General features: G+C 44.1%; 1 protein-coding gene across 1 annotated transcript; it reads left to right on the forward strand.

Annotated features, from left to right (window-relative positions):
* Window positions 1–10,008: 10,008 nt before the first annotated feature.
* On the forward strand, window positions 10,009–14,832 carry LOC122557763 (dispanin subfamily A member 2b-like). The gene is made up of 2 exons (XM_043705726.1): window positions 10,009–10,274; window positions 14,432–14,832. Exons 1-2 carry the CDS (start codon window positions 10,065–10,067, stop codon window positions 14,582–14,584), a joined length of 363 nt encoding a protein of 120 aa, XP_043561661.1. The 5' UTR covers window positions 10,009–10,064; the 3' UTR covers window positions 14,585–14,832.
* The last annotated feature ends 4,714 nt before the right edge of the window (window positions 14,833–19,546 follow it).

Raw genomic sequence — 19,546 nt, forward strand, 5'->3', positions numbered from 1 at the left:
GCCTCTGGATCTTGCTCTGACAAAATCCAGCGCCAATGGTCACCACAGCAAAGCAAGCTGCATCCACCCTAGCTGTTGAAGAAAGAGGTGCACTAAGATGCAGTAGAGAGGAGAGAAAGAACAAAAACACATTGACAGCACTTTGGGTGACAGGGGCTTAGATTACTTATAGTGTGCAAACAGGCCCTTCGGCCCAACAAGTCCACACTGACCTGCCGAAGAGCAACCCACCCAGACCCATTTCCCTACACCTAACACTACGGGCAATTTAGCATGGCCAATTCACCTAACCTGCACATTTTTGGATTGTGGGAGAAAACCGGAGCAAACCTGCACAGACACGGGGAAAACGTGCAAACTCCACACAGTCACCTGCGGCAGGAATTGAACCCAGGTCTCTGGCACTGTGAGGCAGCAGTGCTAACAACTGTGCCACCGTGCCACTTGTTTGTCACTCTCAGTTTATGTATACACGTTTGTGATTTTACCTCACATGGTTGTTAGTCTCTCTCTGTGTTGATGTGAAACACATTGTCAAACCAATTGGCATGACTTCAAGGCCACAGACAAGGCTCAATGCAGGTTCTGTTCTGAGAGCCTATTGGCCCAGCTGGAAACACAGAGGCAATAATGCAAATACATGGTATTGAGCCATATTGAGACCTTAGGGCCCCCTCATCCAACATCGCTAAAGTTTTGCTCCTCTTGTGTATAATGGTGTAACTGTCCATGAGAATATCATTGCTGTAGAATTTCCAAAGAGCAGGCAGCTCGCATGCCTGTGTACTGTACATTGCCAGGGCTTGTCAACAACATTCTTTCCCTTCAAAAGCACGACAATTGTCAATTGCTACAACCCTTTTCTGTCACAAGCTGAGTCACTCACTTGGACCACACTGGGAGTGCTTGCAGGTATTTTCTTAGTCAGGATGTGTTGATGAGCTCCAATGAGCCACATCCCCTTCCTAGTAGCTATCCTAGTAGCAGCAGGGTGATACAGTTGTTGGCATTAATGCCTCACAATGTCAGGGATCCTGATTCGATTCCACCCTTGGGCAACGTCTATTTGGGGTTTGTATATTCTCCCCGTGTCTGCATGGGCTTCCTCCAGGTGCTCAAGTTTCCTCCCACAGTACAATGATGTGCAGGTAATGCATGGTTACGGGGTCAGGGGTCAGTCTGAGTAAGATGCTCTTTGGAGGATCAATGTTGACTTGATGGGCTGAATGGCCTGCTTCTACATTATAGGAATTTTGTAAATTCAATTTATGCCATTCTAAAATATGAAATGCTTATCTGTGTGGTTATGCTGTTTCTTAAAATGTGTGTGGTGATAAGAACAATGTTAGGAAACAGAATCAAAACTGATCCTCCCAATTTCTAAGGAAATGAAAACTGAAAGTGAGAATAAAATTTGTGGAGACTAAACTAATTGCAACAATTAAAATGAAGTAGGGACTTCAGAGCTCAGTTGATGTTTTCAGTTCCAGTGCAGTACAGGAAGGCTGAAACAAAAAGGCTAGGTCCAGAGTCTGAGAATAAGTAAACAGACAGCTACTACAGCTGTTTTTGTTAGTTGAAGATAACTGAAGTGGGTATTTACCATTCTGTGATGTTTGCCTTTATAACTTGCTTTTCTGACTTCCGGTTATACTATCTATAGCTGTAATATAACTTTTTTTCTTCATTTCTCAATTCTGTACTAAGGATGAAGGGCTCATGCCCGAAATATCTATTCTCCTGCTCCTTGGATGTTGCCTGACCTGCTGCACTTTTCCAGCAACACATTTTCAGCTCTGATCTCCAGCATCTGCAGTCCTCACTTTCTCCTATTGTATTTAGGTACTCTGTACCTAAGATGGCGCTGTTTGTTGGTTCCATTGTTACACTAACTAATCTGTAACTGAAAAAGCTGTACCTTTGTACTTAAGATGGTGCTGTAAGTGGTGACTTATAACTTTTCACTGTACTGATTTGAGTAATTGTGACAATAAAGTGAATTAATTAATTAATTAATTAATTCATGTTATCTTTGATGAAGACAGTTCTGCTTTTAGCTGGATTGGTTGTGTGCTGCTGTCAGCTGGGGATCAGACTGGCTCCTTGAAGGAGAAGACTTTGTGAAGGAGACTGAGTTTTGAAGGAATTTGTGACTGAGATTTATGCTGAATATATGCTGAATGGACCAGTCAATCCTGAGATCTTTCTCCATTGCGTTGTCTACTCTTTCCTTCAAGCAATTTAGACAGCTCTGACCAGATTGTTATGAATGAATTTGCCCAGGTGTCCCACAATACCAAAACAGCCAAAACAACACGAACACAAGCCGGACCAATGCAAAACAATCCCAACTTTATTTGGAACAAAGCTACAATAATCTTTTATATGAAACATACTATCAGCTAATCCTGTTTGACTCCTTAAGGTTACAACACTTCCCGAGTCTTTTATAAATTTACACAGTCTCTCTCGCTCTCTCTCTGTCTCTGGGTCTGCAAAGCTGTTTTCTTCCTTTCTCACTCTGTTAAAAAATCACATAACACCAGGTTATAGTCCAAAAGGTTTATTTGGAAGCGCTAGCTTTCGGAGCGCTGCTTCTTCATCAGGTGGTTGTGGAGCAGGACCATAATACCCAGAATATATAGCAAAAGGTTACATGCAACTGAAATCTTGGATACTTATTAAAAGAATGAAGCCACAAGATTCCATAATTTAAAACTGAAAAATATTTACTATATAAGAGTCAGACAAGAGAAACAGCAACTACTTTCCTAGGCAATCTCTTATAGTCTAAAAACCTTAAACAGCATCATTCAAACATGAAGTAACAAACTATAAATTGTACATTAATTGCACAGTTGTAGCAGCTGCTAAAACACAGATAAGTTGCTAACTTGGCAAAATGAGAAAGGATACTGGGTACATTGGCCAAGTAAAACTCTGAAATTGCAAAACCCACACACCAGACACTGTGCTAACACAGCAGCCAGGTGCTAATAACATTAGCATAATGCAAAAGAAAACAGTTATCCTGAACAGACATACCCCAACAACTTGGTGAAAGTGAGGAGTGCAGATGCTGGAGATTAGAGTTGAGAGTGTGGTGCTGGAAAAGCACAGCAGGTCAGGCAGCATCCGAGGAGCAGGAGAGTCGACGTTTCAGTGAAAAGCCCTTCATCAGGAATGAGGGTGTGGGCCAAGGGGATGATATGATCCCCCAACACCTTATGCACTGAACAAAGGTGGGCCCAGACAGGAAGACACAGGGTCCTGCTACACAAAGAAATGAATGGTGGTGTGCCATCCAATGGTTGCCATGATGTGGAGGTGCCGGTGTTGGACTGGGATGGTCAAAGTTAAAAATCACAGAACACCAGGTTACAGTTCAACAGGTTTATTTAGAAGCACTGGCTTTCGAAGCACTGCTCCTTCATCAGGTAGCTTTGGAAGAGGATCATAAGACACAGAATTTATAGCAAAGGATTACAGTGTCATGCAACTGAAATGATAACTGCGTGGATCAGAGATTGGTGTGGGAATAATGGATTTGAATTCATGGGACACTGGCATCAGTACTGGCGAAGGAGGCAACTGATCCCATGGGATGAGTTCCACCTGAATCATGTTGGGACTAGAGTCCTGGTGAATCACATAAATAAGGCTGTGGATAGGGCTTAGAGCTGTGGGTTCAGTTGCATAGAAAATTATGGAAAAAGTTAAATTGGGTGGGGGGGCTTAGCAGAGGTTATTAACATTTCCAGAACAAGTAATTTGACAGAGAGTATGGAAGGGATCAGGAATCGAACTTCAGACACAGCAAATAGGGGACGACTATGGGAAGGGGAAGGGTAGCTGAAACTTTATTGCTGGAACAGCACAGCAGGTCAGGCAGCATCTAGGGAACAGAAGATTCGACGTTTCGGGCACATAGATGCATGAAGTCTGCGAAACAAGGTAAGTGAGCTTGTACTGCAGATTGAAATTGGCAGGTCCAATGTTGTAGGGCATCACTGAGACACGGCTGGAAGGGGATCAGGCCTGGAAGCTAAATATCCAAAGATACACTGTCCTATTGAAAGGAGAGGCAGATGGACTAAGGGGGCAAGGTCACCTTGTTAGTAAGAAATGAACTAAATCAATAGCAAGGCATGACAAAGAGTCAAAAGGCATAGAATCTGGGTGGGTGGAGTTGAGGAACTGCAGAGGGAAAAGATCCTCATGGGAATTCTGTATAGCCCTCCTAGCAGTAGTCAGGATGCGGGATTGAAAATAAATCAGGAGATAAATGTAAGAAAGGCACTATTACATAATCATGGACGACTTGAATATGCAGGTGGACTGGAAAAATTAGGGCGGTAGCGGATCCCAAAGAAAGAAATTTATAGAATGTCTACAGAATGGATTTTTAGAGAAGTTTGTGGTAAACCCCTCTTGGGAACAGCCACTTCTGGATTTGGTGAAGTGTAATGAGGCAGACTTGATCAGAGAGCTTAAGGTGAAGGAATGTCGAGGGGGCAGTGAACACAATAAGATAGAATTCACCCTGCAGTTTGAGGGGGAGAAGCTAGAATCAGATTCAGCTGGAATGCCATTTCATGTTGCCAGCAGCAGGAAGAGGAGGAGCTTAGACCAGGGGCCTACCAGAAAAGGTGAGTCACGATTAGAAATCTTTAAATGTTTACCTCGAACATCAGCAGCAGCAGCACCTCACAGAGCAGAGGTTTCTGGGAAAGGAGGGACTCTTTTTTTTTCCCCCTCAGCTTTATAAGAGAGTGTTTTCTAAACCCAAGGCCCAACCCTTGTCGGGCCTTCCACCTATCCACCTCCTCTAACCTTAAACACTAGGGACACTAAGCGTTTCTTCTTTTACATTCCGATAAGCGGATTAGCAGGGATGGCAGTGCAGGGAGAGGAATGTTCATCCTGCATGATGTTTGAGGTGAGAGTCGCCATTAGTGTCCCATCCAAGTACATCTGCAGGAAATACACCCAACTCTCGCTCCTCCACGACTGTGTTAGGGAACTGGAGTGGGAGCTGGATGAACTTCGGATCATTCGGGAAGCAGTGGCTGTGATAGATAAGAGTTAAAGGGAAGTAGTTACTCCTAGGCACGAGGAAAGCTGGGTGACTGTTTGAAAGGGAAAAAAAACAGTCAGTGGAAGGACCCCCTGCAGTCGTTCCCCTGATAAACAAGTATACCAGTTTGGATACTGTCGGGGGGCATAACTTACCAGGGGCATGCACTGGAGTGCAGGTCTCTGGCACAGAGTCTGTCCCTGGTGCACAGAGGGGAAGAGGGAAAAGGAGGAGAGTGTTAGTCATTGGGGACTCAATAATTAGAGGGTCAGATAGAACATTTGTTGGGAATGAAAGAGACTCACGGTTGGTGTGTTGCCTCCCATCCGTGATGTCCTGGATCATGTCTTTGGGAACCTGAAGGGAGAGGGTGACCAGCCCCAAGTTATGGTCCACATAGGTACCAATGACAGAGGTAGAAAGAGGGATAGGAATGTAAATCAAGATTTTAGGGAACTAGGGTGGAAACTGAGAGTGAGAACAAACAGAATTGTTATCTTTGGATTGTTACCCATACCACGTGATAGTGAGGCGAAGAACACAGAGAGATATCAGCTGAACAAGTGGCTGGAAGGATGGTGCGGGAGGGAGGGTTTCAGGTTTATGGATAATTGGGGATCATACTGGGGAAGGTGGGACCTCTACAAACAAGATAGTCTTCACTTGAACCAGAGGGGTACTAATATCCTGGGTGGGAAATTTGCTAGTGCTATTCAGGAAGGTTTAAACGAGCTCAGCAGGGGAATGGGAACCTGAGGTGTAGTTCCAATGTACAGGAGGATGAGATTAGTGAGGACATGGACAGGATTTCACAGTCACAGGAATGTGCTGGCAGATAGCAAGCTGGTTTGAAGTGTATCTACTTCAGCGCCAGGAGTATCCAGATTAAGGTAAGTGAGCTTGCAGCATAGATAGGTACCTGGGACCTTGATGTTCTGGCCATTGCTGAGACATGGATAGAGCAAGGTCAGGAACGGATGTTGCAAGTTCCAGGGTTTAGATCTTTTATTAAGATCAGGAAGGCTGTGAACATAGGGGAGGTGTGGTCTTGTTAGTCAAGGATGGTATAACGGTGGTTGAAAGAACTTTTGACGAGGACTCATCCACTGAAGTAGTATGCACTGAAGTTAGAATAAGAAGAGGAGAGGTCACACTGCTGGGAGTTTTTTTAGAGGCCTCCACAGGTTCCAGGAATGTGGAGGAGAGGATTGGCAAATCAATTCTGGGCAGGAGTGAAAGGAACAGGGTGGTCATTATGGAGTCTGTCAAAGACAGAAGTGGGAAATTGTGTGTGGACCTTGTGGAGATCAGAGAGGTGCTAAATGAATATTTCTCATCTGTTTTCACTCAGAAAAAGGAGAATATTGTAGAGGAGAAGACTGAGATATAGGCTATTAGACTTGAAAGGATAGAGGTTAGTATGGAGAAAGTGCTATCAATTCTAGAAGGTATGAAAGTAGATAAGTCCCCTTAGCTGGATGGGAGTTTTCCAAGAATTCTCTGGGAAGCTAGGAAGGAGATTGCCAAGCCTTTGGCCTTGATCTTTGAGTCATCATTGTTTGCAGGTTTAGTACCAGAGGACTGGAGGATTGCAAATGTTGTGCCCTTGTTCAAGAAGGGCAGTAGAGATAACCCAAGTAATTATAGACCAGTGAGCCTTACGAATGTTGTAGAAAAAGTTTTGGAAAGAATTATAAGAGATAAGACTTATAATCATCTAGCAAGCAACAATTTGATTGGAAATAGTCAACATGGATTCGTCAAGGGCAAATTGTATCTCACAAACCTCATTGAGTTTTTTGAGAAGGCGACCAAGCATGTGGATGAGGGTAGTGCAGTTGATGTGGTGTACATGGACTTCAGCAAAGCCTTTGATAAGGTTCCACAGGGTAGGGTACTGGAGAAAATGCAGAGGCATGGGATTGACGGTGATTTAATGTTTGGATTAGAAATTGGCTTTCTGAAAGAAGACAACGAGTTGATGGAAAATATTCAGCCTGGAGTCCAGTTACTAGTGGCGTGCCATAAAGATCTGTTTTGGGACCATTGCTGTTTGTCAATTTTTATCAACGGCTTGGACGCAGGCATAAGTGGATGGATTAGCAAGTTTGCAGATGTTACTAAAGTCGGTGGACTGGTTGACAGTGTGGAAGAATGTTGCGGGTTGCAGGGAAACTTGATAAACTGCAGAATTGGGCTGAGAGGTGGCAAATGGAGTTCAATACAGGTAAACGTGAGGTGATTCACTTTGGGAAGAATAACAGAAAGGCAGAATACTGGGTCAATGGAAAGATTCTTGGAAGCGTGGCTGTGCAGTGGAATCTTGGTGTCCATGTACATAGATCCCTGAAAGTTGCCATCCAGATTGATAGTGCTATTAAGAAGGCATACGGTGTGTTAGGTTTCACTGGAAGAACGATTGAGTTCCAGAGCCATGATTCATGCTGCAACTATACAAAACGCTGGTGCGGCTCACTTGGAATATTGTGTACAGTTCTGGTCGCCCCATTACAGGAAGGATATGGAAGCATTGGAAAAGGTGCAGAGGAGATTTACCAGGATGTTGCCTGTTCAAAGCGAAGACTTTATGAGGAAAGGCTGAGGGACTTGGGTCCGTTCTCACTGGAGAGAAGGCGACGAAGAGGCAATTTAATAGAATCATACAAGATGATTAGAGATTAAATAGAGTGGACAGTGAGAGTCTTTTCTCCTAGGATGATGACATCTGCTTGTACAAGGGGGCATAGCTGCAAACTGAGGGGTGATGGATTTAAGACAGGTGTTAGAGGCAGGTTCTTCACTCAGAGAGTGGTAAGGGCATGGAATGCCCAGCCTGCCAATGTAGTTAACTCAGCCACATTAGAGGCATTTAAACAGTTCTTGGATAAGCATATGGATGATGATGGGATAGTGTAGGGGGATGGGCTTAGATTAGTTCACAGGTTTGCACAACATCGAGGGCCGAAGGGCCTGTTCTATGCTGTATTGTTCTATGTTCTAATGGTATTACAATTGAGCAAAGGTAACTACAAAGGAATGAGGGAGGAGCTCACCAGAGTTGATTGCAAGTGGACCCTAGCAGGTAAGATGGTGGAGCAGCAATGGCAGGCTTTTCTGGGGATAATTCGGGAGGTACAGAAGAAATTCATCCCAACAAAGAAGAAATGTACGAAGGAAAAATTGTGGCAACAACAGCTGACAAAGGAGGTCAGGATCAGTGTAAAAGCAAAGGAAAAGCTTTGTGGTGAAGGTTAATGGGAAGTCAAAGGATCAGGCAGCCTTTAAAAATCAGCAGAGGGTAACTAAAAACGTAATGGTGGAGTGGGGAGAAGATGAAATAGGAGAGCAGCTAACTGGCAAAATAAAAGAAGGTTGCAGGAGTATTTTTAGTGATCTGAAAGGTAAGACAGAGGCAACAGTCAACATGAGACTGCTGGAAAAAGAGGCTGGAGATGTAATAGTAATAAGGAACAAAAAGTTGGAGGAGGAACTGAATAGGTACCTTGCATTAAATGCACAGTTGAAGACACCATCAGCATAACAGAACGTCAAGGGAGCCAGGGGGTGGAGTTGAGCGTAGTGGCCATCTCTAAGGAGAAGTTGCTGGGGAAACTGATATATCACTTGGAGCAAATGGATGTACTGAAGCAGATGCTGATGAGATTGCAGAGGCATCGTTGGTGATCTTTCAGAAATCAAAGGGAGTCAGGGTCGATCCTAAAGTACGGGAAAATGGCTAAATTAACACCCCTGTTTAAGAAGAGAGGGAAGTAGAAGACAAGAAACTATAGACCAGTCATTGGTAAGATTTTAGATTATTTTGGATGGGCAAGGCAAAAATACTAGGAAGTGTAGCAAAATACAGCTGACTCAGCATGACTTTGTCAATGGGAGGTTATGACTGACAATCTATTAGAATTCTTTATGGAGATAATGAACAAGCTAGACAAAGGAGAGCCAGTAGATGTGATCTATTTGGATTTGCAGATGGCCTTTGACATGGTGCTGCACAGGAGTCTGCTAAATAAGATGAGTACATTGTGTTATGGGCAGGGAACTGGCAGGGATAGAGGATTGGCAGAAGGCAGAGACTAGGAAAAAAGGAGTCTTTTTCAGGATGGCAGGTGATGACTAATGGAGTTCTGCAGGGGTCAGTGTTGGGACCTCAACTATTCACATTATACATTAACGATCTGGAAGAAGAAACTGAAAACATTATGGTGCAGTTTGTAAATTATTATTGAAGGGACAGGAAGTATTGAGGAAGTGAGAAGGCTGCAGAAGGACTCACTGACAGGCTAGGAGAGTGGGCAAAGCTATGGCAAATGGAATACAATGAGAAAGTATGTGGTTATTCACTTTGACTGGAAGAAGGGACACAGATTTCCTAAATGGGAAAAGGTTTCAGAAGTCTGAAGCATGAAAGGATTTGGGAGTCCTAGTTCAGGATTCTCTTAGGATTAACATACAGGTTCAGTTGGCAATAAGGAAGACAAATACAATATTAATATTTATTTCATGAGGGCTAGAATACAAGAGCCGAGATGTACCTCTGAGGCTGTATAAAGCTCTGGTCAGACCACATTTGGAATATTGTGAGCAGTGTTGGGTGTAACTAAGGAAGGGTGTGCTAGTGTTGAAGAGGGTCCAGAGGAGGTTCACAAGAATTATTCCAGGGATGAAGGGCTTGTCATTGGTTGAGGACTCTGGGTCAGTTCTCAATGGAGTTGAGAAAGATGATGGGGGAATCTGATTGAAACTTACATTCAGAGACAGATGACACATAGGAATCACCCACCTCTGGACATGTAACCTGTCTCTTGGGATGTTACTCATCTCTTGAGTGTCGAATGCGTCTCTGGATATTTCACTGTTTGCATCACTCGCCTTTGGCGGGAGTCCCAAGCCCTCGCCCCGCCCCGCTTTATACAGCCTGTGGTGCCCAAGTTCACACTCAGTTTGCGCTCTCGCTCGCACTTGGTTTGAGATGGAGTACAGAACTGGTTATCCGCCAATGAACCCCGGTGGTTGTCCTTACCCGGGACCGAAGGAGGATTCCCATGTGGTCACCACCACCGTCGTTAACGTGGCCCCGAATGTGACCTCGGTCCGGGACCACTTCCTCTGGTCCATCTTCAACTTCGCCTTCATGAACTTCTGCTGCCTGGGCTTCGTGGCACTCGCCTTCTCGGTCAAAGTGAGTGCGGGCTTTGGGGCTAAGACCTGGGGGATGGGGGCAGGGGAACACGGGACACTGGGGAGGTGGAAAAAGACCCCGGGCGAGGGGATGGAGACTGTCTGGCGCTGGTACAGAAATGTAACTGTGTCTGAGTAACTCACGTTTTCTGTTGAAAGTGAAGAGAGCGCCGGTGATATTCTAGGTCCTGTGCCCTAACGAACTCCCCGGGGACACAACATGCAGCACGTAAAAGGTCCGTTTGGCCCATCCATTCTGTCCTGGCTCTCGGAGTGAGCAGTTATGCTTCGCCCCGCAGTTCTGCTTTCAGAACGGGGACTCAGTTCTTCATCCTCAAATTCCCGCCTCAAGTTATTCCACGGCTTCAGCGTTTGGAAAGTTTCCAGACAGACAATACCCCATCCTGACAACAGAGTAAAAACACTTCTTCTCGCTTCCCCTCACTTTATTCATCAATTTTAAATCTTCATATCGGGGGTGGTGGAGTCTTTTTTTCCCCTACGTCATCAAAACCTTTCATCTTGAAAGCTCTATTTAGTCATCTCTTGAGAAGGAAAGCTGTCCTGATTGTTCCAAACTCTTCTCAAAACCGACTCCCTGATTATATGCTTCTCTGTTATTTTACTAAACGATTCAATCAGTTTAGATATCAGTTAACAATCCAATTCGACTTTGTCTGATTTACCCATCCCAATACATTTGCTAACATCTGTAATGAAGAAAGTGTTCTAGATTAAGTACATGTAATCTACAGATTCATGGCAATTAAAGTTAGAAGAGAGTTTGGTAGATTTTACATGTTTCCTTTTATGGTAGAGCACAGTCCCACAAAAACAACTGAACAAACAGTAATAACTGAATAGGTAATCCGTCGATTTGGGGAATAGCTGCCGTCTAGAAAGTCAGGAATAAATCTCCTTCAGAATAGCACCATTGCATAATTTATATTGAGCTGCGAAGGCAGGCGGAACCTCTCTAAGATGCAGTTCTAAGAATTGCCGCATTCTCTCTCCAAACGTTGATTGAGTGAAAACTGTTCCCATTTGCAGAGAGTTTAAAAATGGAAGGACACAGATTTAAGGTGACTAATAAAAAAAATGCTAAGTTGAGAAAACCTTTTTTTGTTCAGTGTGTGGTTACAATCTGAAAATAATGCACTGCCTGAGAGTTGAGACAAAGTCAATTGAGGATTTAAAAAGAGAATTGGACAATTATTTGTAAAGAAAATATGTACAGAGCTACTTGGAAACAGCAATGGCTGTCTTGCTCTGGTACAGACATAAAGTCTTGAATGATACCATTTTGTATTCTAACCATTCTATGTTAGTGCTCCCTCAGTACTGATCCTGCAACGACTCAGCCCCTCCCTCAGGAATGCGCTGCTTTGCCAATCTTTGCGCTTAATGTCCTTCAGTGGGACTTGAATCCCACAACCTTCTGACTGAGGGGCTCGAGAGCCACTTGTCTTAAAATAAATCTGCTTGGTAGCTGTATGTTATGAAACATCCAGCTGAGATGTTTTACTTGTGAAACAAAAACAAAGTGCTGGAGAAACTGAGCAGGTCTGGCAGCATTTGCACAGAGGAAAACAGTTACGGTTTCGATTCCAGAGACCCTTTGGAACTAAGAGTTGGGATAGGATGGCATCTGCAGTTCTTCGGGGTTTATAATAAGACTTTACTCACGCAACAAATGTAATACAGGGTAGGATTTCATTTTCCGGATTGGTCGAAGTTTGTGCTCTTCTCTGAATTTTTCAGAATACTTGCGCCATTGGTTTTTCTTGGCTGAATACCTAACCACTTCAGTAATTCCCTCTCCTGCTCCACTTCTAAAGATAAGCTACGTTCCCTGACATCAGTCTTCTTCTTTAATGGAGCCTCCTACAGAGATTGTAGAATAGGTCTGGAATGTTTGATTTTTAAATAAGCATGCAATAGATTTCGTAGATTGTGGGATCGTTTTTGGCTCAACGTCAATTCATTAATCATCAAATGTCCCAGTCTAATAATTTGTCAAGGGGTCCCCAGTACTCACAATCTAGCATTTCACAACCCAGCATTTCACCTTCACGCCTTTTTAATGGACAATTTTGTTAATACATTCTCTTGCAATATCCCCAGTAATATATTTGAAGGTTTTGGACCACTGTCAACACTTAGGGTAGTACAGTGGCTCGATGGTTAGCACTGCTGCCTCGCAGCGCCAGAAACCTGGGTTCGATTGAAGTCTCAGGTGGCTGTCAGCGTGCAGTTTGCATGTTCTCTCTGTCTCTGCGGTCATTTCCACGCTGTGCTCAGTCTCCCCACAGCCCAGAGACGTGTAGATTAGGCGCATTGGCCATGCTAAATTGTCCATAGTACGCAGGCTAGATGGATTGGCTACGGTAAAATGTGGGTTTCCGGGGATAGGGTGGGAGTCTGGATGGGATGCTCTTCAGAGAGTTGGGTCCACCAATACCTCCTCCGCCTCGCCAAACTGGTCCTCATGCTCAATAACCTTTCCTTTAACTCCTTCCATTTCTCCCAAATCAAGGGGGTGGCCATGGGTACCTGGATGGGCCCCAGCAACGCCTGCCTCTTTGTTGGTTATGTCGAACAATCCCCCTTCAGTACCTACACAGGCACTCTGCCCTAACTCTTCTGCTGTTACATCGATAACTGCATCAGTGCAGTGTCCTGCACTCAGGCTGAACTGTAGCAGTTCATCCACTTCACCCACAACTTCCACCCCGCCCTCAAATTCACTTGGTCCACCTCCCTCCCCTTTCTTGCCCTCACCATTTCCATCTCCGGTGACAGTCTCCAGATGGATGTTTAGTACAAACCCACAGACTCCCATAACTATCTGGACTACACCTCCTCCCAGCCACTATCCTGCAAGAACCCCATCCCATTCTCCCAATTCCTCCGTCTCTGCTGCATCTGCTTGAATGAGGAGACATTCCATTTGCGAGCATCCCAGATGTCCACCTATTTTGAACAACGTGCTTTTCCTCCCTCCGTCATCCAGACAGCCCTTCACCGCACCCCCTCCATTCCCATTCCCCTGCTCTAAACCCCCCCAACGCAATAAAGACGGAGTCCCCCTTGTCTTTACCTACCAACTCGCCAGTCTCCGCATTCAACGCATCATCCTCAAACACTTCTGCCAACTCCAACTCAACCCCACCATCAAGAATGTTGTCTCCTCCACCCCTCTCTGCCTTCTGCAAGCACTGTTCCCTTTGACAGTCCTTGGTTCATGCCACCCTGCCACTGAACCCCTAGTTACCTTGCCCTGCAACGTGAAAAAATTGCAAAACCTACCAGTACACACCCCCCTCACCTCCATCCAGGGCCCCAAACTGTCCTTCGAGGTGAGACAGAGGTTCACTGGCCTCTCTTCCAACTTGGTTTACTGCATCTGGTGCTCCCGATGTGGTCTTCTCTCCATTGGGGAGACTGAACGAAACTTAGGGAACGATTCATCGAGCATCTCAGCTGGGCCTGGAGGGGCTGATCAGACCTCCCAGTCACCACCCATTTGAATTCTCCTTCCCACTCCCTTTCTGACATGACCATCCTTGGCCTCCTTCATTGCCAAAACAAACCTCAGCTCCTATTGGAGGGACAACACCTTATCTTCCGCCTGGGCACCCTACAGCCCACAGACTCAACATTGAGTTCTCCAATTTCAAATAGCTTCCCTTCCCTTCCCCTGACTCTCTTCCCAGCCCCTCCCATTCCCTCCCACTTCTCCCAGCCACCAACTGCATTCATTCTTCCCAGTGACTAACCATGTTGTACCCTCTACCTGTATTCACCTATCTCCACTCCACCCCCCCCCCCCCCCCCCCCCCCCCCCTGCAACTCCCTTTACACCCACCCCAGTCAGATGTGAGTCACTGTCAGTTGTTCCTTCGGCCATTTGCTGGGGTCAAGCAATAGTTTTGAGGTGAATTTGACAAAATGCAGTGTGTGAAATTACTGTGTTCATTAGCTGTACTTTCCTGACTGACAGCAAAATGAAGATGATAACACAAAGCCAACTTGAGCACTGCTCACTTGAAAACTTCTTGCACAGTTTGTAACCTTTCAAAATGATCAAAACTTGTGTCTTCCAGCATAGAGACCTTTGAATCTTATTGTATGAATCCACCCTTTATTTTCTTTTAGTCTAGAGATCGGAAAGTTGTGGGAGATGTGGAAGGAGCTCGGCATTATGGGTCAACAGCCCGAACACTCAACATTGTAATCGCAGTGATCGCCACCCTATGCATTGTACTTTCCATTGTGATACCATTGGCTATTGTGTTAAGTGCACGTTGAGTCCAAAAACAACAGGAACAGCAGCAAATGATTATATTGGAATTGAACCAATTAAAGCTACATTTCTATGAGAACTTTTATATCAAAACTCTTGATACATTTTGCCTATTCTTACTTCTTTCTATGTATAATCTATATGTAAAGTTGATAAGTTTAAAGTGATCACTAGCATCAATACAGAAGTATTTCCAACAAAAACTGGCTAAAGTATGGCTTTGATTCTATTAATAAAGCACATGGTAACAAGATGGAGGTATCATGGATTTTAATGACTGGCTTCTTGTGTTTAACTGTAAACATTTCATTTCAACAGTAAAATAGCCTTGTACTTGCTCAGTATTTGCTGATTTAAATAGGTACATGGTTAAGCTCATAGTGAAGTGTTGCTGATCCGTGACACTGGTACACTTTGTACTGGGGAGAATCAAATGTGAAACTTGATTTGTGGAGTGTCAGTCAATGCCACTGATCTGAACTTCTTTACATTTCATATGTACTAATTAAACAATGGAGATGCCTTGTCGTGGGAATAAGGGGTCAGTGTTCTGATTTATAAATAAATTCAGTTAGTTGCATGTAACGATGAAAGAAACTTCGTTGGAGGTTACAAAACTTTACGTTGGTACAGAATGTCTGAATTATTACTGCTGTGTGGAACTGTCTGAATGGACCAACTGGTCATTTCCTATGATGTATTTGTAAACTTATTTTTAATCCATCTGCTCAGATACATTATCACATATTTTACAGCATGGCAAGAAGCCTTGAAGCATCAGTAGCAAGCATTTAAATTGAATCCTGTTTTTCCAACACTTAGCTCTTGACCTTTTAAATTGTGGCACTTTAAATAATCATCGAAACTGTTGTTAAATGTGGTGATGGTGACCACTTCTACCATTCTTTCAGGCAGCGAGTTCCAGACATTGTACCTCATTGCTGTTCCTAGCTAAAATATGCCAGCCTGTGCAACATCCTGTTGAATCTCCTCTGTACCCTAGCTTTTGCAATCACATCCTTCCCATAATGTGGCAATGAGAGCTGCCCACAGTACTCCAACTGTGGTCTTAACATCTTATACAGTTCTATCATTACTTGCACTTGTAATCAGTGCCTTGACTAATAGAGTCATAGACCATGGAAACAGACACTTTGGTCCAACTCATCTATACCAACCAGGTATCCCAAACTGAACTAGTCCCATTTGCCTGCAATTGGTCCGTCCCTCTAAACCTTTCCTATTTGTGTACATGTCCAAATGTCTCTCAACTGTTGTAATTGTACCTGGCTGTACCATTTCCTCTGGTGGCTCATTCCATATACGCACCACCCTCTGTGTGAACAAATTGCCCCTCAAGTTTCTTTTAAATCTTGCCTCTCTCACCTTAAATGTATCCCTTGAGTTTTGGAAAGGCAAGTATCCCATTTGCCTTCTTACCCACCTTGCCCGTTGACTAGCTTTGCTGGGTTCATTGGATACCACACTTAGTCAACTGTGGCCTTGATTTCAAGGCCAGTCAATTTCACCTCACCTCTGGAATTCAGCCCCCTCGTCTATGCTTAGGCTAAGTTTGGAATGATGTCAGGAGTTGAGAGACCTGGCAGAACCTAAAATGGGCATCAGTAAATAGGCTATTGCTGACCAAATGCTGCTTGATATAGAAAGCTATTCTTGACTGAGGTGCATGTTTCTCTGAATAATTGTAACTCATTCCTTCCCTGACTGTACTTCCTGAAGCTGAGGGGTGGCCACAGCTAAAAACGTTTCAACCATATAACTTTCCAGCATTGCAGATGCACTGCAGTGCCTCAAACTCAAAACCTCAGTGCTCAAGACAATCAAACTCTGCAGTCCAAATCTTGCATCCTTAAAATACTAAATCACTTTCTGCATATATAGTCATCCAAACTGCCAGGAGCATCTAAGTTTTCCCATATTCTGCAAACCATGAACCACTTGGGCCTGAGTTCTCCTGCCATATCTTCAATCTAAAACAAAATCTTTACCCTAAACATACGATTTTTTATAAAATTAAAAAGCAGCTCAAGCTCATATGTAGTATAAGTGGCAATTGAAGCCAGGTCATCTGGCACAGAGATACCATGTGGAGTCTGGACTGAATGGTTTTTATTTGTGTACGAGGGTTGAGTTGAATAGATTGTGATACTTGCAGTATAACAAGTTTTGATGGCTTCAAGGATTGCCTATTCCTATTCATCAGTGAGGCATGCGCTAAGAAGCAGAATTTGTAATAGCCTCCTTCTGTGCAGGTAAAACTGTGACATTAAGAGTTGCCCGATTTGATTAAGTTATTCATAGAGGTTGCATAATTGGATGTCCTACTCATGGATTTGGATTAACAACCACTGTATGACAGGTTAAAGAACTAAGAGGTCATTTGCGAAAGATTGGCATGGTGATGGATTGGGAGAAATAGAGGGTTGAGAACCTAAGATATGGAACAGAGGAAGAAACTGAGACTCGGGAAGATGAGCATCTGAGAGTGGAGAAAGATGCACAGAAACAACTGTAGCTGTGGAGAAGCAGCAGGAGCTATTTTGAGTCCAATGATCCTTCTTCAGAACTGATAGAAACTAGAAAAAAGTGGTGTTTACGCTGATGATTGGGGGAGACAAGGGAGCTGAGAGGAGTTCAGAGAGAAAGAAAGTTAGGTAGAAAAAGCATGGTTCATAAATTGCCAGGGAATGAGAAAAACTGATAATGGGGACAATGTATTGGTGAAAGTGGGTCGGCTGAGTTGAAAGCAGCCCATGCCATGATAGGGCCTGGGGTGCGGAGATGGATAAAGGACATGGAAAGAGGTGTTCAGGCTCCAAAATCAATGAACTCAATATTGAGTCCTGAAGGCTCCAGGGTCCCCAAGTGGAAAAATGCCAGAGAAGGTTCAAGCATATCTCTGGCAAACTGTCAGCAGTGGCTGATTAGAACAGTCTCGCAGAATTTTAGGGTAATATTTTGTCATGCATTCTGGTAGAGGTCTAAAAAAGAAGGTGCTCAGACTTTATAATTATATTGCGGCCTGAAGGCTGCAGGGTGACCCAAATGGACCATGAGATGCTGTTCTTCCAGCACTGGTTCATGCTGGAGCACTGCAGCAAGCCCGAGGTAGACATGTTGCGGTGTATTGACGTGGGAGGCAACTGGAATCATGAGGTCATTTTTACAGACAGAACGTCTCTGTTTCACAAATTGGTCACCTAATCTATGCTTCGTCTCCTCAATGTAGAGAAGATCACATTGTGAGCAGTGAACACAGTGGACTGGATTGAGTGAAGTGCAGGTAAATTGCTGCTCCACCTGGAAGGTGTGTCTGGGCCCTTGGACAGTGAGGAGGGAGGAGGTAAATGGGCAAGTGTTGTACCTTCTGCAATTGCTTGGAGGGTGTCATTGCAATGTAGGGAGGTGCTGGCGGTAGTGGAAGAATGTATCATGGCATCCCTGGAGGGAATGTCCATGTGAAATGCTGAAAAGAGTGGGAGGGGAATATGTGACACCCCCATGACACTCTTCTTGTACAACCACACTTGTCTTCATGAACTTAACACTTGTCTTCATGAACTTAACTCAGTCTAGTCTACCGTATTTGCAGCTCACAATGTAGTTTTCTTTACATTGGGAGGACAAAATGCAGATTGGAAGTCCCCTTTACAAAATATCTATGTTGTCTGTAAAAAAGACCCAAGTTTCCAGTTGTCTGCCACTTAAGTTAGTTTCCGAATTATATTGGGAAATTGCTCCTACTCCACAATACTGGCCCAATGGTTCAGAGAAATTGAGAAACAGAAATTAAGAAATAACAGTAATCATTACAAAAGAAAGTATTGGTGTGGTGGTTCCACCTCAGTCCCACTGTGCTGTATCATTCTCTCCCCCTCACATTCTGACATGGACTTGACTTGCTGTTGCCTTTATTTGCTTGTTTTCACTAATGATTACAAAGGATCGAATCAGGGACATTACCCAGGGTCTAGAGAATTCAGAAATGAAACTGGGGACAAATCTGTAAGTTTGGCTGTTTCTGGATGCCACTGTTAAATGGTGACTGATGTCAGGAGCACAAAACAATCGTGTGAATACCAAAGATCCACATTCTGAAAAAGAGTTATCTCAAAAAATCAAAAGCTCTGGCCTAGATATTCTGAGAGAGGCAATGTGACTGCACTACAAGGTTTCCTGTTAGTATTCAGCTTTGCATTTCTAGCTTGGAGTTCCAGTTTCAGCTCCTTCAGGAGCACAGCTGAAATCAACACAGTTCCTTCAGAGCAACTCAAACCGCTGCCCCCTTCTTCAGGAAGAAGGGCTCATGCCCGAAACATCGATTCTCCTGCTCCTTGGATGCTGCCTGACCTGCTGCACTTTTCCAGCAACACATTTTCAGCTCTGATCTCCAGCATCGGCAGTCCTCATTTTCTCCTGCTGTCAAGAGTAAGCATGTAATGTAAATGCAAAATAATTTCACTGTTGATGATAAAATCCTGTCTAATGTCATCTCCAATCAGGTCAGGTCTGCATTGGCATTGGTGATTCATCCTATTGTACTGGGTCAGGATGATCTATGAAAGCCTCATGCTCCTCAGGTATAGCATTGTTTATGTTCAGAACATGGGGGTGGATTTCATCAGCTTGGATCAGGAGAAGGCCTTTGACAGGATAGCGCACACCTACATGTGGGACATACTCTCCAAATTGGCATTAGGAATGGAATTTGCAATTGGGTCCGACAGGTCCACACCAATATCATTAGTGCAGTTTCAATCAATGGGTTGAAATCAGATCTGGAATCAAGCAGGGCTGCCCACTCTCTCCTGCCTTGATTGCATATTTTATGGAGCGCTTTGCGAACTCCATCAGGAAGGATGCAAGCCTGAGAGGGGTGACTGTTCCAGGCAGCAGGTCAAAGCAGACAATTCGGTCCAACTCATCCATGCCAAATACATGTCCTA

The sequence above is a fragment of the Chiloscyllium plagiosum genome, chromosome 16 (genome assembly GCF_004010195.1).
Source record: "Chiloscyllium plagiosum isolate BGI_BamShark_2017 chromosome 16, ASM401019v2, whole genome shotgun sequence".
In the NCBI taxonomy this organism is placed as follows: domain Eukaryota; kingdom Metazoa; phylum Chordata; class Chondrichthyes; order Orectolobiformes; family Hemiscylliidae; genus Chiloscyllium; species Chiloscyllium plagiosum.

Excerpts from the sequence above, each read along its gene's own strand:
- LOC122557763 (XM_043705726.1), top strand. The coding sequence starts at position 10,065 with ATGGAGTACAGAACTGGTTATCCGCCAATGAACCCCGGTGGTTGTCCT. Across the intron at positions 10,275-14,431 it reads CACTCGCCTTCTCGGTCAAA|TCTAGAGATCGGAAAGTTGT; the intron begins GTGAGTGCGGGC and ends ATTTTCTTTTAG.